Raw genomic sequence first — 25,572 nt, forward strand, 5'->3', positions numbered from 1 at the left:
TTTTTGCCTCGATTCCTCCCACTGGCATGTGGCCCTCAAAAAGTTCCCCGTGAAGGAACTTTGGGTTAAAAACCCTGCCATGCAGTAACTCAGGCAAGGCCTGAAATAATAGCCAATCCTTCCCCTGTTTACCTCTGCTTCAATTTCCTTCCCTTCACTTGTTGTTTCCGTTTCAAGACTGCAGGCCCCTTGGGGCAGGAAACTGTGAAGACTGTTCCATGCCAAGTACATCGATGATGCTATATATTAAATTTGATGGCAAAATAGGCTATATTATTTCTCCTTGGCATGCAAGCTTTCCACAGAGAAAGTCTCTGGTATGCTAGTGCTCCAAAACACTAGCAATTCCGTCCCATGTGCCAGGAGGTGGTATAGTCCTTGAAGAGGACTGTACCACACAAACAGTCTGTTTCGATTGGCTCTAAGTAAGTACATTGGAAAGTAGCCAATAACCCAGTAACAAATCAAACCTAAGTAACGGAAATATGGTTTTATTATTGTGAACTAACTGGTGCGCCATATCTTAGGTTCCATTCAGTTGACAGAGGTTTGTCCTCATGAGGAATATCACTCAAGAACTTTCAGAGATCTGACTACTTAGTACATGGGACCATTTCCCCTTGACCACCACCCTTTTAATGTTCCTGTAAAGCTGAGGGAAATGTCTTGCTTTGCAGAGGAAGCAGTCAATGAAGTAAAACGTCAAGCAATGACCGAGCTGCAGAAGGCAGTGTCGGAGGCAGAACGGAAAGCCCATGATATGATTACTACGGAGAGAGCTAAGATGGAACGCACGGTCGCAGAGGCCAAGCGGCAGGCAACAGAGGATGCACTAGCTGTGATCAATCAGCAAGAGGATTCTAGTGAGGTAAGCCCCTCCCCTGCGGAAAAGGTCAACTCCAAATTCACTCCCAGCATGAGCTTAAGTGGGGCCCATTGCCCCATGTTTGAGTTCCCCTTTCAAAGTGTGTTTTCTTCCCCTCGTGTTTATTTTCATGTGTCTTTGCACTAGGCAAGCTGTTGATTGTAAAGAAAAAGCAAGAACGTTGTCTTAAGCAGAGGAAAGCAATAAGAAAAAGGAGGAGTTGACAAAAATTGAGTTAGGCGAATGGCCCTTATCTAGTTTGATTGGGAGCAGATTTCCAGTACTCAAGGTGAGGTCGGTTCCAGCTCTGCTGCCTCAAATCCTTTTTGTAACTGGAGGTGGTCTGTGGTCTACCAGTGACTTGAACATACATTGGCTAAGACTACAATCCCAAATACATCTACCTGGAAGTAACGGCTTAGCCACACTTCCTATTGTCCCACTGCTTTCCTCCGAGTCTTACTTTGAGGTGCCCAGAAGGTGCTTGTGAGTTTTCTTTCTTTCATTCTACAAATCATCTCCCTGATGGTGTGGGCTCTGCAGCCTTCCCAGGTGCTCCCTCTTAAAAGAAAGCTCAGCCAAGGGGTTTTGAGGAAGCAGGGGCTGAGAAGGCTGCAGACCACCAAGAGATAACTATACAATGGGAAAGGACACTCATTAACACACCCCTCAGTCACCACATAAGTAAGATGTAAGTGCAAACTCTGCCCCCAAAGAAAAGTATTAAAGAATTTCTCAAGACTCCTGAGAAAGAGACAGTGGTAGTGGGGAAACATCGTCTTTTGCATGAGGTGAAGTTTATTTAGAAATATTGGGCAAGATATTGTTGTTATTTAGTCGTTTAGTCGTGTCCGACTCTTCGTGACCCCATGGACCAGAGCACACCAGGCACTCCTGTCTTCCACTGCCTCCCGCAGTTTGGTCAAATCCTGCAGTTTGGTCAAAGGGCAAGATATGGCATAGCACTAATTTGCATGGGGCTTCAGCTTTGTGAATCGAGTGTACACAGCATATGAAGCATATGAGCATATGAAGCTGCCTTGTATTGTGTAAGCTGATGGGGCCATTATGTCCACTGCTCTGGCTGGCAGTGGCTTTCCAAAGTCTCAGGTACAAGTCCTCTCCCCCCCCCCCCCGGACTTACCACCCCACCTTTTTTCATTTGTACAATGCTAGAGATTAAATTTTGAACCCTACGTGTGTGTGTGTGGCCTATGGATACACAGGCTTAAGTGCAAATGTGCTAGTTCAAGGCTGCATCCCTAAGCACACTTACTGGGGCATAGGCCCCCATTGAGCTCAGTGGGGGGGAGGGGTGTTCTGGGGAAAAAACTTATTTAAGATTGAATGATTAAAGGCAGGGCTTTTCTTTTCTTTCTCCCTAGCCAGAGCTCACAGGAACTCAGCTCTGGAACCTCTTAGTTGGGCACCATTGCCTTTCAAGAAGAACAAGGGATAGAAGTTTATCATGAACTCTGGCACCTCTTTTTCAAGAAAAAATAGCACTGATTAAAGGTTTATCACTCATGTATTTTGATCCTTAACATATATGTTTGGAAACAAGTATAACAGAGGTTAAAGAAATGGAGGTGGATGTTATAAGGGCCAAATTACTTTCCCCTCAATAATAAATATATACCCACATGCAGACACCAGTGGACTGAAATATAGTCAAAAGAAATGCAACAGTAGTTTAGAGTACAGGACACTGGTGTTGCAAATAAGAGTTAGGAGCATAGTCTTAGGCTGACAGTGTCTCTCTGCTTTATGCTTCAAATTAAATTGTGTATTTTATGAAAAACAGTATGAGCACTCCAGTTGTGTTGTTTCAAATAGCTTTAAGCTGATGAAAATAGCTTTTGGCAGAAAAACAAACCCTTATGTGTTATTTAGTGGCTAAAAGTGGCATTTTTTTTTTCCAAAGGAAGGTGGAGTCTGTGTGTGTGTTTGTGTATTGGTCAGCATAGGGCCGGGTTTTTCCTTGGGGAGCACGGAAGGAAACATGTTAGCAGAGTTGTGAGAATATTTCCTTAATTAGAATTTATTATTTCAGCCACAGGGATTATGTGTAAAGGGAAGGGCTAGGGGCATAGCATATGGAGGAAGAAAAATAGAATCAAAGAGTAAATTAGATATAAAGATGCTTAACCTCAGTTCAGACTACAGCATGTCAACGAAAGCTTTGAATTTTTGTGGGATAAGGACATGTGGTACCCTGTATTAACAGGAACTCAGGAGTGAAAGAAAGCCAGTTCTGAAGTGTTTGGGATAAAATGAATTCTTGTGTTTTTCATAGAATATAGAAATGTTAAAAACCCATGCAGAAAGGGAAGTCTTGATTCAACCCGCCCCAATAAACAGATGCTAAGTATAATTCCTTTCAGTGTAACATTGATGGGAGATTTCATTCCTTCCTTTTTATGATAGTCTTTTCTCCTCCCTCCCTCATCCCCCCCCCAGCCGTTTACATGTAACAAGGTCTTTCAGAAAGCATGGCTTTTAATTAATTTATTCAATTCTAACTTAGAGATTTCTAAGGAGAGGTCTGTAGTGCTGACACATTTTACATATTTCTCTTATTGTTAAGGATTCACATGCTCTTAATTGTTTGAAATGGTTTCCTTAATGTATTCAGTGAGCTGGTAACGTCAGAGTGACTTGGGTTAAAAGATGCAAATTAGCTACTTGCCCAATCATGAAAGAACTGGCAAAAATCACAGGCAGATAAATCAGCGGCATGCTGCAATACGTATCCATTATTTAAGGGAGAGTAAGATTTTAATTGGTCCCAGGCATCTCCAGAGATGAAAGGCTATTGTGGAATCGCTGGGTGCCCAGAGTTTCAGCTTAATGTGTAGCAGATGAATAGGGAGGAGACAAAAGGAATTGATTTTCAACATCTGAAAGTTTTCTCAGGAAGAGAGTCTAGGAGAAGAAGTATATGCATATATTTTTTAGTACTTAACTGTTCCACTGAAGAATTAAATATGACATAAATTAAAATATAACAGCATTTTGTAGCTCAGATATGCCAAGGCAGTGTCTTTGTGAATGCAGTCTGCTATGATCATTAAAATACAGTCCTCTCTGTACAGATTTACATCAAGGACTTTCTTTTGTTATGAAAAGTTAAATCAGAAAGTTAAATATCTACGAGGAAGGAGTGTGTTTGATACCTGGAGGGATGCCTGCGGCTTTTGAACTTTGTGAATTGCAATATGAACTGACCCAGGCAAATGTGCATATTGAAACTCTGCTAGTGCAATGGGGGACTTCCGGCGGAGCGCGGAACCAGGTACAGGCGAGGGTTTCTCCTGCGGAGGAAGCCCAAGCTTTTTCGCCAGATTTTGGGGGGTTTAAGGGCGCAAAAGCCCCCCCTTTAACCCTCTGGTGGGTGTCCAGAGGTCCAGGAACCCGGCAGTGCCAAGCAACGGTTCGCGGCGTCGTCAGGTAGCCTCAACGAGGCGAAGAGAACGACGGTGCGGGCGGTAGGCAGTCGGGCGACCATTACAGCGGCGTTCCCAGGCGATTTAGCAAAGCCCCGAACCTGTTGGGTATAGCGCTCCGTTCTCAAATTGAAGAACCTCGGACTCATTTATGAGTGGACACAATAAATAATTAACAACAAGGAAGTTTCCGAGTCCTAAGAGAGAAAGTTTGAGTTCAGCGGCGTTTTTGACTTCATTGGAAAAGGCACAGAGTTACGAGCAGAGCCTAAAGAGAAAGTAAGTTACCACCAACGGATACTGTTACTGTCTCCTCTGAGTTATAAATAGACAAATTAGAAAGAACCCCCCTAAAGGGGGAACGTTACGAGGAGCAGGAATAACTGTGAATGACTGGAAAACCAGTCAGCGGGGGTTTGTTTAATTGAAGTAAAGATAGAACTGTTGTTAAGATTTCCCGGAAGAGTAAGACAGCGAGAAAAGCTCGGACGCCATCTTCGAGAGGGGAGAAAAGGAGAAGCGCCGCCCAGCTATCAGAAAGAAAGCGACCTAGTGCTTTAGTCGCTTTAAATTATAGTGTTAAAGTAGCTAAAAAGTATCAAAAGAGAAGGACACTGGCGGCTTATTAAAGTGGTTTAAAGTGACATTGTTTTTGGTCCCCGTCGGTAGCTACGCTCTGAGCGCCTACTTTAGATAAATCAGCTTGAGAAAGCAGAAAATAAACGGACCAGACAGCCACCTATTTAGGTGTGCCCCAGCTATCTACAACGATTTATACGACCCCAACTTCAAAGGAAATTACCGCGACCCCCCTGTATAACTCTGCGGGCTACGGACATCATCCGGGCTTTGGACTTTAGGAAACCTCAGTGGCGCCCCCTGGCGGTTGTGGAACTTTTACCACTTATTGTGATCACTGCATTCAGACCGAAGAGACTAAGGTATTAAAAATTTGATTTCTGGATGTTGATTATCGGTCTGACATAGCTTAAACCGCACAAACAATCCGAAGGAAGGAACATTATAAACTAGTGCTCTGGACAATCAAAGGGTAAACTTCCACTTCCGAGGTTTGGGGGGGGAAGAGATAATAACGAAGTTATTTTGTGGAGAGGAATTGCGGATGAAGTGACGAAAAGTCTCTCTACTGACAGTTAGGAATTGGTGTATCTATCGGTATCCAGGAATTGATGTTTTGTGTTCAATGACTCTATCTTAGTTATAGGTATTGGGTACCTGTTTACTCGAGTTTCTATGTATATTGTTACTACTAAATCTGCATACATTGTTTTATAGCTTTGAATAGATTAATCGAATTGTGGTCAGGGCCCCGGAGAACACTGCTGAGTGAGAAAGAAGCATAAAACAAAGAAAGAACTATAAAAGAGAGATAGAAAGGACAGACAGGTACGAGACTGTGGTGTATAAAGAAAACTTATATAAAGAATATTGAAAATGTCATATAACCAGAAAAAAGGGGCGGAGGGAAGTACTCCAATAGAAAGGAAATCTTCAAAACAGGAAACAGAGTTCAGAACAGAAATACTAAGGATGTTTGCAGAAATAAAGCAAAGTGAGAAGAACTTAGAAACGAAACTAGAGCAAGTAGATAATAAAATAGGGAAAATGGACAAAAAGATTGAAGAGACAGTAAGTGAGCTAAAAGGACAGATTAAGGAGGTGTCAAAAAGAGTGGATGAGGGGTTTAAAAAGACAAAGTATGAATTGAAGGAAATGAAACGGGAAGAAGAAAAAATGAAAGATGAGATAGTAGAGCTCCGCAAAACACAAGAAGAGCTAAAAGACTCGATAGCGATGAATGAACTAAAACAAAGAGAAGTGAACCTAAGAATGAGACAGATCCCAGAATTACAAAACGAAAATATAAGAGAAAAAATAATAAAAGAACTAACACAATGGATGGGGCTACCAGAGGAGGAGATAGCAGGAACAATACAAAATGTATACAGATTGAAATCTAAAGCAAGTAGAGTTAAGAAACAACCAGGTGATTGTTTAGTTACATTCAAAGATAAGGAGATGAGGAACCTGATCTTGCAAAGGAATAGAGAGAAGAGACTGTATATAGATGGAAATTATATAATTATATTTAAAGATATACCGATCAGACTTTTGAAACGGAGAGAGACATATAAACCACTGGTGCAGTTGTTAAAGAAAAACAGAATCGATTTTCGTTGGGAATTTCCGGAGGGTGTCTCATTCTTTTATAAAGGAATTAAAAGAAAACTGACAAATCCCGAGGAAATAGGAAAATTTACAAGGAGATACAAAGAACTTCAACAAGGGGAGGAGGAACTGAAAGGTGCCGAAGGAGGAGAAAATCTGAGAGCGGATTTACTGCCGGGTGAAGAAGAGAAACGAAGGGAAAGAAAACAGGAAGAAGAGGAAGAGGAAGAAGACGAAGAAGAAGAAGAACTAGGAAACCCTTAAGTTAAAAAAAAAAAAAAAAAAACTTAAATTAAATAAAAATGTCATTAAAACTCTGTAGTTGGAACGTAAACGGGATGAATGATAAGAAAAAACGGAATGGAATTGAACGCATTTTAAAGAAAAAGAACTTAGACGTAATATGTTTGCAGGAAACACATATTGCAAAGAAACACAGGAAAATGCTGATTAATAAGAGACTAGGGAATGAATTCATTTCCTCGGATAAAAAGAAAAAAAGAGGCGTGGTACTTTACATTAAAAATGGAATTGAGGCACAACAACTATTTAAAGATGAAGAGGGGAGATTAATTGCAGTGCGAATAAACTGGCAGGGAGAAATACTGATTCTAGTAGGGATATATGCCCCTAATGGTAACAAAACAGAATTCTTTAGTTCCCTGGAAGGGAAGCTATTTGACTATATAGACCAGAAAATTATCCTAATGGGAGACCTAAACGATGTCGTCTCAATTGATATGGACAGATTAAGAAAATCAAAGAATAGAGAAGGTAAATTACCCAAGACTTTTTTCACAATGACCAAAAACTGCAATCTTATCGATATCTGGAGACTGAAGCATCCTCTAGAGAAACAATTTACATACCACTCAGAACCGAACCAATCATTCTCAAGAATAGATCAAATCTGGGTATCGAATGAATTATCACCAAGAATTAAAACGATAGAAATCCAGGCTAAAGTTATCTCAGATCATAATCGAATCGAAATGGAAATGAAAGGATTAGATGAACGTACTTTTAGGTGGAGATTAGATGACAGTCTATGGGATGATCAAAATTTTGTCGTAAGAATTAGGAAAAAATTAGAGGAGTACTTCATAGACAATATGGGTAAAGGGGTTAAAACAAGCATGGTCTGGGACGCCAGTAAGGCGGTAATGAGGGGCCTACTTATCCAACAAAATGTCTGGAAAAAAAAGAATAAGGAAAAGAGATTAAATGAGATCATGAGACAGATTACAGAGAACGAGCAGAAATTAATCCAAAAGCCGAATAATGAAAGGGTAAAACAAGAGATAAAATACCTGCAAACACAAGTCGCAATTATAATAAATAAGGAGATTGAATGGAACATCAGAAGGCTAAGACAGAAGAGCTTTGAATTTGCCAACAAGTCAGGTAAATGGCTAGCGTGGCAAGTCAAAAAAAGAAAAGAACAAAACACAATTAACAAAATAGTAGTAAATGGAGAAGAAACAACCAATCCGAAAGAAATCAGAAAAGGCTTTTCAGACTTCTTTGAACATCTGTACAGTCATAAGGAAAAGAATAATAGGAAAAAGATAGAAAGATATTTAAACGAAAAGATGGTAAAGAAAATATCGACAGAGGAAAAAGAACACCTAAATGCCCCAATATCTAGATTAGAAATAGAAGAAGTGATCAAGGACCTGAAAAGAGGGAAAGCTCCAGGCCCGGACGGGTTTACATCGAGTTATTATAAAGAAATGAAAGATATCTTGACTACGCCACTGATGGAAGTAATGAATAACATCTTAAAAGAAAGAGAAATGCCCGGGTCGTGGAAAGAGGCCCTCATTACAATTATTCCCAAACAAGATACGGATTTGACCTCAGTCAAGAATTATAGACCCATTTCCCTACTGAACATAGATTATAAGATCTTCGCCGGAATTCTAGCCAAAAGACTTAAAAAGATATTAATAAGGATGATACACGAAGATCAGTCAGGCTTCCTCCCGGGAAGGTCAATAAGAAACAACACTAGAAACATAATCAATCTTATTGAATTCTTATCTGATAGGTGTGACAAACCTGCGAGTTTAATATTCATAGACGCGGAGAAAGCCTTCGATAATGTAAACTGGGATTTTATGCTTAAAAATTTAGAAAGTATGGATATGGGCCGAGAATTCTTAAATGGTATAGGGGCAATCTACACAGAGCAGAAGGCGAAATTAATAGTTAATGGAGTCATTACGGAAGACATAAAAATTAGTAAAGGAACCCGTCAGGGCTGTCCACTTTCTCCGCTACTCTTTATAACAGTTCTGGAAGTACTACTAAATGTAATAAGAGAAAGTAAAAAAATTAAGGGGGTAACATTAGGTGCAAATGAATATAAAATCAAAGCGTATGCGGATGATGTGGTTATCACGGTGGAAGAACCTTTAGAGAGTATAAAAGCTTTTCTGGTCGAGACAGAGGAATTCGGTAAACTTGCAGGCTTTAAATTGAACAAGAATAAGACAAAAATGATTGTAAAAAACATGGATCAGGATAAGGCTATAATAATACAACAATCAACCGGAATCGAAGTTGTCAAAAAGATAAAATACTTAGGGATATGGATTACCAACAAAAATATTGACTTATATCAAAATAATTACGTTCCGGTTTGGAACAAAATCAAAAAAGATTTAGAGATTTGGGCCAGACTGAAATTATCGTTTTGGGGTAGAATATCCATGGTGAAGATGATGCTGTTACCTAAACTGCTGTTTCTATTTCAAACAATCCCCATTTTAAAGGGAACAAAGATTTTTAAAGATTGGCAAAGAACTATCTCAAGATATGTCTGGGAAGGGAGGAAGCCCAGAATTAAATATAAGTTGTTAACGGACGCTAAAGAAAGAGGGGGCTTCGCCCTCCCAGACATGAGACTTTACTACGAAGCGACATGCCTTTGTTGGATAAAAGACTGGGTGAGGCTGGAAAATGGAGGGTTGTTAGATTTGGAAGGCTATAACAACAAATTCGGGTGGCATGCGTACCTGTGGAAGGACAAAAAGAGGGTTCATAAGGGGTTTACCAGTCATATTTTTAAGGGTCCACTAATAGAGGTCTGGGACAGATATAAAAACATATTGGAGCCAAAAACACCACACTGGCTCTCCCTACAAGAGTTAATGAGTGTTAAAAAAGTCAATATGGAAGAAAAGTGGGGGAAGCTTGAAGATATGGTTATAAAGGAAGGGGGAAAGTGGAAAGTAAAACCTTACGATCAGATAAAATCATTTACTCAGGGTTGGCTTCACTACTTTCAGATAAACGAACTTTTTAAGTTGGAGATGAAAGAAAGGGGATATGAGGAAAAAGAATCTACATTTCAAAAGGAGATAGTAAGCAGTGAAGTTAAGAATCTTTCCAGAATGTATAAAATACTACTAGAGTGGCATACGAAGGACGAGGAGGTGAAATCAGTGATGGTGGAATGGGCAAGAGATCTTGGGCGCAATATACTAATGGAAGACTGGGAAAGACTCTGGAAAGTTAATATAAAATTCACGGCTTGTATGTTACTTAAGGAAAATGTGATGAAGATGCAATACAGGTGGTACATTACTCCCGTGAAACTGGGTAAGATGTTTAAAGTAGATAACAAATGCTGGAAATGCAAACAAAAGGAGGGGACATTCTACCATCAATGGTGGGAGTGTAAAAAGGTTAAAAATTTCTGGGAAGAAATATATAATGAATTAAAAAAGATGTTAGGCTACACCTTTGTGAAAAAACCAGAGGCCTTCCTACTTTGTATCATTGGAAAGGACATTAGGAAAAAGGATCATAAACTCTTCCAATATGCGGTTACGGCAGCTAGAATTGTGATAGCTCAGAGATGGAAACAGGAAGAAATCCCAACGGTGGCAGATTGGAGAACAAAACTAACAGAATATGCCGAGTTAGATAAATTAACTGGGAAAATAAGATATTTAAAAGATCAGACGTTTATTGAAGATTGGGGAAAATTTGTAAGATACCTGGAAAATAAATGTTTAGTAAACACAACGTTAGTGGGGTTTAAAGAGGCTGTGTGAAAGACCAACAAGTATTGTTTAAGCTCAAATAATATTTAAAGGAGGTACAAATGGCAATATAAAAGAGGAAATGTGATATGAAGATTCAAATGCGAATGAATGTCAATACCGCTGAAGGAAGTTCAAACTGTACAAGAAAGGATAAACTTCGAATACATTGTATATATATAAAAAAAAAAAAAAAAAAAAAAAAAAAAAAAAAAAGAAACTCTGCTAGTGCAAAGACTTTGGCTGCACAACGAAACTTCCCCTCCCTCTCCTCTTCCCATGCATCCCTTCATGTTCTGGAGGGAATTTGGGAAGGGTGTGCAATGGCAGAGGGAGGGGAAGTTCTGTTGAGCAAGCAGAAACCCTTGGGCTAGTGGATCTACTTTCTTGGATGCAACCCTCTGTTAGCCACTGACTTCCTCAATTCCAGAATGTTCCAATTCAGTTCTAAGCTCCAAAATTGGTATCAAAATGTATTTAGAAACGTATATGGGGGTGTTTCTCTCTCTGACACTTGGGGCTCTCACTTTGCCACACCCCCTCTCCAAGCTGCAGAACTTATTTCCAGGTCACATCTCTCACTAACCCTGTTCCATGTCCTCTTCAGATGTATTTGCCTAGATGGAATGTGTCCTTGAACTGTGACAATGCCTCTTACTGACCTGTCTGTGGGAGGAGAAATATCTGACTTTTGCATGGCTGGAATGCAGGAGCGATTTGCCCGGTGGGGCAGAGCCACAACAACAGCTTCCCAGCAGGACTGCCACTTTCTATTTTCATAAGGTTTTAGCGTTTACTCGGAGTAGACTCCTTGAAATTAATGAACGTACGTTAGCCGAGTTTATTAATTTTGGTGGGTCTACTCTGAGTAGGATTAACAGTGGCTATAACACTTACGAGTCCATGTCTTCAGATTGTGGGTTCTATGATTTAGTAATGCCAGCCTACAGAGTGATGATGCCTTGCATCTTGCTCTTGGACACCTGTGTCCTCTTGCTGGCTCTTATAGACTGCGGGTTGTGCAGCGTGATGGACTGCAGAGGTAGTCAGAATCCATTGTGGGAATTTTCTGGGACTCTCCATTGACTACAAAGAAGTCTTCTGTAGTCACTTGTGCTATTGTTGGCGGTGGAACTGAGCCCTAGTGAACACAGGATACCTATTCCCTGTTCCATCTTTGTCATGTCCCCCCAGTCCACGCGCACCTGCCTTTGTGCTTAGTGGAGCAAAGTAGTGCAAGTGTGTAGCATAAATTCTCCACTACCAGGTCATGGGTTCCATTGGCTTGAGCATTCTTTCCTGCCCAGTCGGTGTAATTAATGGATACAGTTGCTCTGTAAATCCCTATTTACTAACCTAAGGGTGGGAGGGCTAGTAACAGACATTACAAACTTTTTTCTTTTACCATTCATAGCGCTCAGCAGACATTTGTGGAGAGTTTGGGTGGGCTTGGAGTGGGAGAGGGCAAACACTCAAGTTCCACCTCAGCATCCTCATATATGCTCGCTCCACTTCAGAAATTGCAACATTTAGCACAAGGGGCTGAAGAGGACTTTTGAGCATGTTGGGGTAAACAACGTGGGCTTTGATGTTTAGTCCTTCAGACCATGAGATGGTTTGGACTGGAGCTGGCTTGCACAGGGATGTTAGTGAGCAGGACTTGCACACGTGCCTCTACAGCATGGGAAGGCAAACTAAGGCCCGGGGGCCAGATCTGGCCCAATCGCCTTCTAAATCCAGCCCGCTGACAGTCCAGGAATCTGTGTGTTTTTACACGAGTAGAATGTGTCCTTTTCTTTAAAATGCACCTCTGGGTTATTTGTGGGGCATAGGAATTCATTCATCCCCCCCCCAAAAAAATATAGTCCGACCACCCCCCAAGGTCTGAGGGACAGTGGTCTGGCCCCCTGAAAAAGTTTGCTGACCCCTGCTCTACAGCTTCCAAACTTTAAGCCCACACTTGTTCACCCCAAATGTCTGAATAGGGCTTATGAATGCATTCAAAACAGAATCAGGAATGAGCCACTCAAGCGTTCCCTCCTCTACTGGCCTGCATGGCTTAATCAAGGATGTCCTCTTCTGATTAAACCATTGTTTGTTATTATGTTTGAATGGGGGAAAACATGGTTCAAGCAAACTCTCCAAACAGAATGGTTTGCAGAACTCATTAGGCAGTTCATTCAAACATAGTTTAATCAATTGCTTCTTCTATGGATCCAAAGACAAAGTAATTGATTAAGTCACATCTTTAATTAAGAGAGCTCCCGAATTCGATCTATTTCTTTCCAAGGCAAGACTACCAGACCACTTCCATAAGTTCACTTGAATGAAAGTTGCATTAACACACACCTGAACTTATCTTTGCTACTGCACGAAGCATAAAATTGACTTTTCTCCACAGCTTAAAAAAATAAAAACAGGAAAAGTTCCAACATAAATGAAAGAATTGGTCTAGTTGTGCTAATTGGTTACTTAATTTCATTGGAAGAAAGGATGTTTTAGAAGAAGAACAACCCGTCAACAGATAACTTCTTCACCACTTCTTTATAGCTATAGAAAAGGAAGCTAGGCAAAAAATGATGCACTCATCAGAAGACTATTTGGCTAGGAGCCAAACCATGTGTGAACATGCTCTCCTTTGGTGACTTGCTGTGCTTGGCTTGGCTTTATGAGTTGTGCAAATGAATTTAAATAGTGAGGACGAATGGCTTAGTGAACCTACTGCCAAGGTTATTAGAAAAGTTAAAACATCTGTTTTCCTGTACCAACGTACAATGACACTGGAGAATCTTACACATACCGTACTCTTCACTGCCCATGTGGGTTGTAGATTTTTTGCTAGCTGGAGCAGATGCTTTTCTTTTCTTCTGACATCTGTTCAGATAAAAACACAAGTGCAGCTGATCCAACAATATTATGTTGGGTTTATCTGCTTTGCAATTCTGCTCGGCTGTACGTTTTGAAAACACCACATCTAGCATCTCCCTCCATTAGCAGACTTTGGAGATCACAGCCAAAAGTGTGACACCTAAATGAAAGAACTCTGTGGAGCATTGCTGCAGTTCATACTGGTAAATTCACATATTTATAGGCATTTGCTAAGTGACAGCATATTAATTTATCACAGAACACACTTGAACTATATTTGTGTTCACATATTCAGAGTGGATGAAGAGTGGAGAGATTCTGGGGTTTCCCACATTTTTAGTGACAATTGTCTATATTGATAGACAATACTGTCAAAGCAATCAGGAAAAATTAAAACAAATTAATATATAATTATGTCCCTCTATGCACTGGCTGCAAAACAACAACAACAACAAAAACCCCAAGAAAAATGAGTTCAATAAATTCACTATAAATTGTTGCTGTGATTCAGGTGATTTCAGGTTTAATCTGAAATCAAGCTGGATTTGAGTTTGTTGGTAACTTCTCTCTCTTGCATCACTGGATTTTAAAAAGGCAAAATAATAACAGAATTGGAGCTGTCAGAGATGCACAAGGGAAACTGTGTTTTAATGCTCAGGAACTTGGCAAAGTCTTTTCTTTCTTTTTTGGCTATGGATTTTTATATTATGGATGTATGTTCTGTATTGTTTTGTTAATACTATTGCCTAATAGAAGTTTGGCTAGACTTTGGCTAGAACAATAAACTTATGAACTTGGAACATAATTGTTAGAATTCTCTTTTAAATAGATTTTCAAAAGCGTAGAAAATACTTCAGCTACATAAACACCCTTTAATATGTGAATTTATAATCATTACAGAAGATGAAGCCAAGACCACAAGTGGTATTCAAACTTGCTTAATCCAGATTCTGATTGGTGTAAAGGCCAGTTTACACACTGATTGGTTAGAAGTGCTCAGTTGCCTGTAGATGGAATAATGAAACAAAAACACAGAAGTGTGTGTGTTCTAAAAAAGTCCTATATATTGAGCCATTTTTTTACTATCTCCTTGGTGATTCTCTAGAAGACATAGGGCCAGTGGAAGTGGGCAGAGCACTGCCAGACTAGCTTTGAACCCTGTATCCAAAAAGGTCAACATGAGGAAATCCTTGGATTTTATGCCTTGCCCTTTCCAGGTTACGGAGATCCACTCTGCATTTCTCAATTTCAGTGGCCTTAAACATTTTTAAACCTGTGTTAGATGATGACCATGTAACTATCTGCAGCATCTAGTGTATATGTGTGACAAACCTTCCAAACCTTGTCCCTGTTGATCTGACATCTAACAACTCGTTAACTGATATGGTAGATCAAGCCATTTCAACATGCCTAGGTTAACATTTTGTTTTCCAACAGGGACTTACCAAGTAACCCAGAAAAGTTCTCCTGTTGTGCATCTCATTCATCCAGTCAAGGGTTCTCTGTTGTTTCAGATGAGAATGGCAGCCTGTTTCGTTGGCTTAGTTTGCTGGACTCAATGGCAATTAGCTGTCATCATCCTTTATCTACTTGACATCTACAATGAGGCAATGGATTACTTTGGAGAGAAGGTCTCATCAAAGTGGCTAGGCCATTATAATTGCTGTCATTTAAAGTATAAGCACAAAGGGATTCATTTATGTAAGCAACACTAGTTTATGCCTGACATACACCAATAACAGCACAGCCTGTACTGAACTGCAGACTAATTACTGGAGGATATGGCCATGAATGGTGGCTCTACACTAACTTCTGCAAGGGCAAGTCCTGTCTCACAAACCTATTCTGAGTTCTTTGAAAGTGTCAACAAGCATATGGATAGAGACGATCTGGTCCTCACCAAAGACTCCTGAGTAAGCTTAGTCGTCAAGGAATAAGATGGAGAAGTCCCATTGTGGATCGGGAATTGGTTAAGTTGCAGGTAGCAAGGAGTAGGAATAAATGGACAAGTTCTCTGGATGGAAAGATGTAAAAAGTGCAGTCCCATAAGGATCAGTATTGGAACTTGTACTTTTTAACTTGCTCATAAACAATCTAGAGATAGGATTGAGCAGTAAGGTGACCCGGTTTGCTGATGATATCCCAAATTGTTCAAGGTTGTTAAAAACAAAAAGAGAATGTGTGAAGAGCTCGATAAGGACCTCTCCAAACTGAGTAAATTGTGGGGTGAGGGACGAAGTAAGTTGGCAAATACAATTCAATGTAAACAAGTGTAAAGTTCTGTCTGTTGGCGCAAAATAAATCTTCATTTCACATATACGCTCATGGGGTCTAAACTGGTGTTGACAGACCAACAGCAATACCTTGGGGTCACAGTAGCTGGATGAAGACATCAACCCAGTGTGCGGCAGCTGTGAAAAAGGGACATTCCATGCTAGGGATCATTAGGAAAGGAATTGAAAATAAAACTGCTGATATTATAATACCTCTATGGAAATCTATGGTGCAGCAGCATCTGGAATACTGTGTACAGTTCTGCTTGCCTCACCACAAAAAAGGATATTGCAGATTTGAAAAAGGTTCAGAAAAGGGCAGCCAAAACAATTTAGGGCAACTCCCCTATGAAGAAAGGTTGCAGCATCTAAGACTTTTTGATTTAGAGAAAAGGCGAGTAAGAGACACGATAGAAGTTTATAAAATTATTAGAAGAGGAGGAGGAGGAGTTTGGATTTGATACCCCACTTTATCACTACCCGAAGGAGTCTCAAAGCGGCTAACATTCTCCTTTCCCTTCCTCCCCCACAACAAACACTCTGTGAGGTGAGTGGGGCTGAGAGACTTCAGAGAAGTGTGACTGGCCCAAGGTCACCCAGCAGCTGCATGTGGAGGAGCGGAGACGCGAACCCAGTTCACCAGATTACGAGTCCACCGCTCTTAACCACCACACCACACTGGCTCTTTTATGGCCGTTTGGACTTGTGTCCACATGAGAACTAAGCCACCCCACATTCCATTTGCATTAATTGGTCATTGTCACTCAGAGACAGAGACCATAGCTCAGTGGTAAGGAAGAAAGTCCCAGGTTCAGTCTGTGACATGACATCTCCAAGGCCAGGCAGCAGGGGATGTGAAGACTCTGGAGAGCCACGGCCAGTATATCTGAGCTACCAGAGCTTGGAAATTCAGAAGCATGAAACCTCAGCATCTGCAATATTCTTAGCTCACCCAGGAGCTGGTTTCCAGGGAGAAGGTGTAGAAGTGGGACCTTTCCCCAGGCATAGAATTGACTAATAACAGCACTTTCTGTTCCTTTCAGTGAGGTGTAGATAAGGTTTCCTCTGTAGCTCCATTGAAATGAATGGCGGCTGTGCACTTGTAGTATGGCTTGCTGGTTCGCAACCCAAGTATTTTATCACAAGCTTAATAGTGTTCTATTAGAAATCTCCTGCCTTTGCCACATTTATAATTTTGGAACCTTCTTTCCATTGCGATTATCTTTTGTTTGAAAATAAAATATTAAAACTACAATGAACCCCTCTGCATTCCCTGTAAGCAGAACAAACCTGAAACCACGGACAATGAATCAAAGCCAGCTGATGATAGACAAGGAGTCTGTATTCCCAGCAATTTTAACCACTAAAAAACATCTGTTTCTCTGTGTTGGTAATTCCACCTTTTAAAAAGAGTTTTTAAAAGATGGGAACAATTTTTGCAAATAGAGGGGGGGGGGGGAATCCCAGTTCATGCATTTGTAATTACCTGGTTTAGTCTGCAGGCTTAATCGGTATGAGTTGAGTTAGGAAAGCTGCATGCATCTGATTTCAATCTAGTGAGGAGAGAGGGAGAGAGCAATGAGTATTGGACACTTAACTATTCTTGCATCTGCCAAAACATTCCTGTGCCAAAAAGAGAGAGTAAATCTAACACGGGGACTGTTTTCTAAAGAAGCCACTTGACTCCGATTAAATGTTTAATTTCCTTAAAACAGTGTTTTGGATTTAGGTCTTTGTTCTTTCCTGGTAATTGGGATTTCTGTTGTAGTTTAGGAATCTCACTTATCGGCTGGCTCTGCTCCAGCCATCCAGCTGGCATTGCAAAGCTGGAGGAAAGTGAGCAGCAGGCATCCTTTCTGGTGGCTTCCCACTTGGCAGGGAGCGAAAGGGAGCAGAATTGGAGGAAGCCGTCAGCTGGCGGTATTCTTAACAAGGAATTTGTTGTTTGGAATTAAACGCGAGCAGGGAATGAACTTCTTAGCATTTTTAAACACAGCCCTTCTTTTTAATAGAAAGAAATGAGATTTCAGCAGTACAAGCGGGCTTGCTTGACCAGCACTGTGGTGGAAACCTATTAGCATATTGATTCCATGTCAGGGAAGTCTAATGCAGTTTCCTTAATCCTAGGACAGTAGTCTTCAACCTTTTCTGGCCAGGGACCGACTTTTTAGTCCTTTGTGCAAGTGGGGACCCTTTTAATATATATATATATATATATATATATATATATATGCTTTCGTAGATTTTCACGGGTACAGGAATGCAGGTTTTGGTGTCCTCGGGTGTCTTCCCGTGTAAAAGTTGGGGTGTCTAGGCGACGTTTCGACGAGGTCTCACTCGTCATCTTCAGGCTGGTGCTTTCGGCTTCTTGTTACTGGAACAGAGCAGGATCTCAGTGTTTGAGTTCCTATAAATACTGTAGAGGGGGTGTGGTGTATAGCCTCCAATGTTCTGGGCAGAGAGGAAGTTCCCAGGCTAGTGTGCCTTTTCTTCTTTTGTTCCTTAATTACTTGAGAGATATCTTGAGTGATTTCTTGAGTGATATCCTGAGTACCACTTAGGTGGGTCATTAGGTGTGGATTAGTTGTTAAAGTCTTTGTGTCTTGACCTCTTGAACTTTGTGAAGAGTTTTCCTGAGAAGATGGCTGTACTGTACTTAGTTGTGCTCTGGCTTGGCTTCGTGTATAGGGGCGAGCTGTGGTTTTGTGGCTTGTGTCAGCCAGATCTGTGTAGGGATTGCAGGGGGGTGCAGCATCCGGAGGTGCCACCATGGATTGGCTACTGGATGGTGTCTGTAATTCATCTGTGGAGAGGGTCTGGGTTTGGGTCTGGTGTGGTTGATTGGTGTTGGCGTTCTGTGTGCCTCTGGATCTGGTGTCAGTTTTTGTGGGGAGGGCTAATTTCCAGATGTCTGGCAAGCGGGATGTGTCGTCACGCTTGTTCATGTTGTGAGGGTGTTTCTCTATCTCGATGGCTTCCATGATTATTCTCTTGTGGTGATGTTCCGTGTTAAAGAGCAATTTGGAATCTGCAAAATTAATTTCGTGTCCTGTTTCTTTCATGTGTTGGAAAAGAGAGGAAGTTTTTTCTTCTTTTTTGACGGCATTCTTGTGTTCTGCGATACGTGCATTTATTCGTCTGTTTGTTTGTCCAATGTACGTGGCTGGGCAGACTTTGCAGGGTATTTCATAGATCCCTTGGTTTTCCAACTGGATTTTATCCTTGGGGTTTCTGAGGATATTGGCTATTTTTTGGATATTGGCACACACCAACCGCTACTTACATGCACAATCACACCACCACCCTGCACAAATAAACTCCGTAGCCAAGACTCTCATCTCCAGAACCAAACGCCTGGCTGACAAAGACCACTTGACAACTGAGTTACAGAATCTCTCAAACGTGTTAATTGCCAATGGATACCAGCAAAACAGGATTACGAAGCTAATCCAAAAGGAAACACCCCCCAAAAACCAAGACACAGAAGAAAACAATGGCATGGCCCTCCTTCCTTATATCAAGGGCACTACAGATAAAATTAGCAAAATCCTCCATAAACACAATATCAAAACAGCCTTTTGCACCAACCAAAAAATAGCCAATATCCTCAGAAACCCCAAGGATAAAATCCAGTTGGAAAACCAAGGGATCTATGAAATACCCTGCAAAGTCTGCCCAGCCACGTACATTGGACAAACAAACAGACGAATAAATGCACGTATCGCAGAACACAAGAATGCCGTCAAAAAAGAAGAAAAAACTTCCTCTCTTTTCCAACACATGAAAGAAACAGGACACGAAATTAATTTTGCAGATTCCAAATTGCTCTTTAACACGGAACATCACCACAAGAGAATAATCATGGAAGCCATCGAGATAGAGAAACACCCTCACAACATGAACAAGCGTGACGACACATCCCGCTTGCCAGACATCTGGAAATTAGCCCTCCCCACAAAAACTGACACCAGATCCAGAGGCACACAGAACGCCAACACCAATCAACCACACCAGACCCAAACCCAGACCCTCTCCACAGATGAATTACAGACACCATCCAGTAGCCAATCCATGGTGGCACCTCCGGATGCTGCACCCCCCTGCAATCCCTACACAGATCTGGCTGACACAAGCCACAAAACCACAGCTCGCCCCTATACACGAAGCCAAGCCAGAGCACAACTAAGTACAGTACAGCCATCTTCTCAGGAAAACTCTTCACAAAGTTCAAGAGGTCAAGACACAAAGACTTTAACAACTAATCCACACCTAATGACCCACCTAAGTGGTACTCAGGATATCACTCAAGAAATCACTCAAGATATCTCTCAAGTAATTAAGGAACAAAAGAAGAAAAGGCACACTAGCCTGGGAACTTCCTCTCTGCCCAGAACATTGGAGGCTATACACCACACCCCCTCTACAGTATTTATAGGAACTCAAACACTGAGATCCTGCTCTGTTCCAGTAACAAGAAGCCGAAAGCACCAGCCTGAAGATGACGAGTGAGACCTCGTCGAAACGTCGCCTAGACACCCCAACTTTTACACGGGAAGACACCCGAGGACACCAAAACCTGCATATATATATATATATATATATATATATATATATATATATATATCTGCGTGTTCAGACCCAGAAACCTCCCCCCTAAATAAATTCACACATGACTCAAATTTTGGTTTGGTTTTTGGCAGAATTTAGGCCACAACTTTATGGATTATATCAAGTGAGTGGTTGCATAGGCTCTGATTCGACTAGCTCCCTGCCATGCAGGTAGCACTGACCCAGGGCACCAGCATAGGTCAGCCTAGGGTGAACACCTGGATAAGCAGAAAGCCAGGAATGGGCTAACTCCGCCACCCAAATGTCCCCCTGGACTCAGGCACAGGCACAACCCCCTCTCAGGGGTTGACCAAACCATCGAGTCCCTGGATTCCTTTAATGGAATACCCTTCACATAGGGATGGCGAGAGCGTTCTTCCATCCCTATCACCTGAACCAGAGCCTATCCGCAATCTTACAAGTTGCAATAATTTGCTATGCGGCAGGCAAAACCCAAATGGCAACAGCCAATCAGCCAAGTGGGGAAAATTCCTGTCATGCCCCTGTCCCAACGACAGACGACAGACGACACACAACGGCATAGCGAGGTCAAGCACAAAGCCCTAAAAATAGGGAGAGGTGGGCGGGTGTTCTGATGCACCAGCCCAAAGAGGAAGCTCAGGGTCACGTGCATGGGCTTAAATAGCTCCCTTGAACCATTTGAACTGTGTCCCATTGGCCAAATTGCACCTAGCTTCAAGGGACCTACCAATCAGGTGTTGTGGCTGACAAATAGAACCCACCCACAACACAGGGTGTCGGTTATCCAGGTCTCACCAGAATACTTGCCCTCTTTAAGGGAGGACCCGATTTGTATAGTGTTAGTGTTGCTATTGTGGCTCAAGCCATGAGCCAGTAACAGGTCCTGAACCACTGGTTGTAAATCAGTGCCCTAGGGTGGCTTATAGTTAGCAAAGGCCAACCTTCCCTTATATGCCACAAATAACCAACACGGTCTTTGTGTTGGGCCTGGGCCTGCAACTTTTATAACAGTGAAGTGTGTAAGCATGGCTGCAAGGTTGCTGTAATATTTATGGTGGATTTGGACAGGAAGGGGAGAAATCTTAGTTTATTTTTAATTGCATGTCAACTTAAAGCTGTAACTGCTGCATGGCTTCAGGAGAACAAAGTCCCAAAATTGGGAGGCAGCTGCCCAACCTGTCTCTGAAGGAGCTTCATGGGCAGTTTAGTGATACAGAAGAGTGCTGCACTCATCTACAAACTGAGTGTTGATGTGTCTGCTGTGGCGCACAGGTTTAAAGAGGCCTTTTAGAAACTCTGGAGAGTCTGTAAACATTTCTGTTAGATTGAATATGTTACCGGTTTTGTTTTAGAAAGGTTAAACTACCATCCAGAAGATAGTGGATACATGGGGTTTCTTTCATCTAAGCCTTTCCCGGACCGGCCCCACCAGTAGGCAGAAGGTAGTGGCTGCCTCAGGTAGCAGATACTAAGGCTTTGGGCAGTCGGGCAGATCTTTGTGTGTTACTGAGACTGTCCTGCATCAGTTCAGTTGCAATGGAGGAGGATGCCCCATCACTGTGTTTTAAATGTATGGTGTGTACACAACTATACTTTTATATTTAAGATGTCCAGCATTTCTAGTTACTACTATTTTTATTTTTAGTGGTGTTAATTTGGTTTCTTTCCTGCCTGTGTATAAAAATATCTCACCTACCCTTCGCCATAAGGTCCCTGTAATAAAATATAAAATTATAAAAACAAATAAAAACAGAGGGCACTTAAATCCATTCCAAATGGAACAGATCCGTAGAAATTCAGCCAAAAAAAAAAAAAAAAAAAAAAAAAGGAGTGAGCCCCGCAAAACATGTTACCTTACCTGTCAAAGACCAGGATGAAGAAGAGCATTGTCAGCATATGGTGAAAGGTTTACATTAAAGATGCTCGACGCACCTCTGCAGAGAGCGGGTTCCACAATTTAAGGCCTGGCACAGAGAAAGTGATTAAGTTTACCATTTGTGTGAATGTGAAGATGGCCTAGAAAACTGATCACTACTGAACCCTGTGTGACTTGGAATGGCCATGACTCAGTGTGCAGGCAAAAGGTGCCATATCCAGTCCTTGGCATTTTCCTTGCCCTCTGAAGCCCAGAAGAGCCAACGGAGTCAGTGCTGAACTAGATGGGCCAATTCTGTGGATCAGTGTAATGCCACTTCCCAGGGGTGCTTCCCCCAACCCAAAAAAACAATTAAAAGCCTGTGTACTTATGGGATATAGTGCATTGTAGATAATGACCTATGGTCCCTCTTTAGATGTCCCATGGGCAGCTCTTTCTCCCTCTACCCTGAGACAGCTCCCTGCATTTTGGAAACTCCCCAGAGCTGTAAATGGGGTGAAAAAACAGTCGACTCCTTTCCACTTGGTATTACAATCTATATCTCCAATTCTTTTAACTAGGCCAAGATTAAGGGTGGGATCCAGAGGTGCCCAGAGCAGAAGTCTCTTTCTGGAGACACTCCTACAGGCAGGAAGCTATCTTTGGTGATCCCCTTTTCCCCTGCTACCTCCAGAAAGTCTACTCTGGAGGGTTGGTGGACCTCAGGAATAGCACCGGGGCCTGCAGAAGAAAGGGGGAACCGGCAAAATTCGCTTCCCTTCCTCCGGCAGCACTTCTCTACTAGATCCAAATCATTTCTGTGAATGGAAGGAGCCTTTCCATTCACAGGACAGCAGGTCCAACCCAGCTGTTAGCAAGTATATTATGCTAATATTCCATAAATACTCATGTTGACATTCCAGCCAAATGACTGACATGCCTTGCTCCCTCTCTCTCCCTCTCCCTCTGTCTCTTCTACAGAGTTGCTGGAACTGTGGCCGTAAAGCTAGTGAGACCTGTAGCGGTTGCAACACGGCGCGATACTGTGGCTCATTTTGCCAGCATAAGGACTGGGAGAAACACCACCACATCTGTGGACAGACACTTCAAGCCCAGCAGCAAGGAGAGACACCAGCAGTCAGCTCCTCTGCAACACCCAACAGCGGAGCCGGAAGCCCAATTGACACACCACCAGCAGCTACTCCTCGGTCAAACACCCCTGGGACTCCGTCCACCATAGAAGCGACTCCTCGCTAAGACTGAACCGCAGAACTACTAAAAACAAAAACAAACAAAAACACAAAACAAAATTCCTCATCCTCAGATGCTCAAAGGTTTTTACTGAACTGTCACGTTTCAATACTGCAAAAGAACTTAAAACTGTATCTTGAGGTAGAAGTGAAAAGAAAAAAAAATACAGAAGGCCAGTAACGGGTCATAATGACTTCTTCTGGAAAACAAAGATACCTTTCCTTTAGGAAACTGAGAAGAGCAGATAATTTAAACACATACAAAATGATAGATTTGACCTCCTCCCTGTTATTTTCCAGTAGCTGGGATTTTAAACTAGATGACCTCATTAACAGATGCTTTACCAAACAGCAAACCAAGAGATTGCTAATTGCTGTTGAAAGCAAAAATGCTAATAATATAGTCACAATGTTCTTTATAACAATAATGGGATTTAATAATAAAAAAAAATGCGAGAGAGAGAGAGAGATAGAGATAGAGAGAGAGAGAGAGAAATAAAGAAAGAGAAAAAACCCTCAAGGGCATGAGCATTGGATAAAACAGCAGCAGACATATTAAGAAGAAGATGTATAGTGTCCGTGGGTTACTGACTGAACTCTGAAGGCCTGCATCAAAAACACGCAGATGTGCAGCAGATTGGAAGGAGACACAGATGTTCTTTTTTTTTTTCTTGTTTCTGAATGAAATATAATAATATCCAGGTCAACAGAATGAAAAATGGAAGATGACTTGCAGTGGGATGTAGGACTTACAGCAGCAAAGGGGAAAAAATTGCCATCGTACAAAACGGCTCCTCTTCCTTTCCGTTCTTTGTTTTGTTTTGGGGTTTTTTTCGTTTTTGTTTTTGTTTCTTGTTTTCCTGTTTAGTACAGAAATAAGGACACAGCCTGCAGTTAATTAGCATTTTGGCAGCTACAACATCAACCAGCTGCCACTACCCCCCCCCCGCCCCACCCAAAAAAATATAAAGCTTAAAAATATTCCTTCACTTTTTTACAAGGTTCCACAGAGTAAGACAATCGGGTCTATTCAACCTCATTCATTTTTTGTATCGACAACGACGATAAAAAAAAACCAGTGACTCCAGCTCCAGAACCCTTCCAAAATTCTTTCTATCCCATCCTGTCTGGGTTTTTAATAAAGAAAAAAAAAAGATATATTAAAAATGGGGAAAAAATCTAGTAGTTCTCTTGGTGTTATAACACTTCTGTCCTGTGAGGTTTCCCAATGGTGTTTTTTCTTGTAAATGTGTTGGACAAATGTGAAAATGCATTGTAGTTAACCATGCTCACATTTAGTCTTCTTTATTACTAGTAGGTGAGAAACCTGTAACTTTCTATGCTGCTTTTATATCTGTATGTAGTAGTGATATTTCTCTAGTAGTTCAAAAGAGAGAAGAAATCCCCCCCTCTTTTTTTTCGTTTGTCTTAAAGAAAAGAAAAAGAGAAAAAAAGCTATCTTTCGGAGCTGCTATTTCACTCTGTTATAGGGGAAAAAACTTAGCATGCTTCCCGGAATGCTAACATATTGGTGTTTTTGTAAGAGGGATGTACATAAATGTATTTTGCACTGTCACAAGGACTCCCTAGGCATGCTTTTTGGGGGGCTATCTCTTTTTAAAAAGATGCTAGAGCCATTTCACCGAGTTTATCTGTAGGATAGAATAGTGGTGGGTTCTTTTTTATTTTTCTTTCTCCCCCTTTCCCCCCTCCCCCCCCCTCTTTTTTTCCAAAATTCACTAATAGGGATGTTTTTTTATAAAAAAAAATAAAAAATAAAACAGGCTATCATACTTTTGAAGAAAAGAAAAAAAAGCAGTGCATGCATATCACTGTAAGGTCGTTAGGTATTTCTGATTTTACAAAAGAGAAATAATAATAATGATGATGATGATGATGAGAAGAGCTCCAAATGCTGAGGTGTAGATTGACAGCTTTAACACTGCTGAATGCCAGGTTATATTACAGTATTATTACAAAAATACAAAAATAAAAAAGGGAAGTCAGCCAAAGACTGTTCTGATGGACCAAAATCTGAATTCTGAAAGCACCATTACTACTTTCCAAATGATCAGCAGGTTAAACATGTCCGACTAAGGCACTCATTTAACCCTTCATTGTCCAGGGTCCGGGCCAGAAACGACTTGTCACTTTTAAGCAGCACAAGAGGTGGCTGTGTGCTT

At 41.4% G+C, this 25,572-nt stretch overlaps 1 protein-coding gene across 1 annotated transcript in view; it reads left to right on the forward strand.

Annotated features, from left to right (window-relative positions):
• RUNX1T1 (RUNX1 partner transcriptional co-repressor 1) overlaps positions 1-24,141 on the forward strand; it is a 144,719-nt gene extending 120,578 nt beyond the window's left edge. The window contains 2 exon segments of the mRNA XM_081874331.1: positions 678-868; positions 23,121-24,141. Coding sequence (XP_081730457.1) covers positions 678-868; positions 23,121-23,396 — 467 coding nt within the window. The 3' untranslated portion in view covers positions 23,397-24,141.
• Positions 24,142-25,572: the final 1,431 nt, after the last annotated feature.

Source organism: Podarcis erhardii (assembly GCF_964252035.2).
Source record: "Podarcis erhardii genome assembly, chromosome: 8".
NCBI lineage: Eukaryota > Metazoa > Chordata > Lepidosauria > Squamata > Lacertidae > Podarcis > Podarcis erhardii.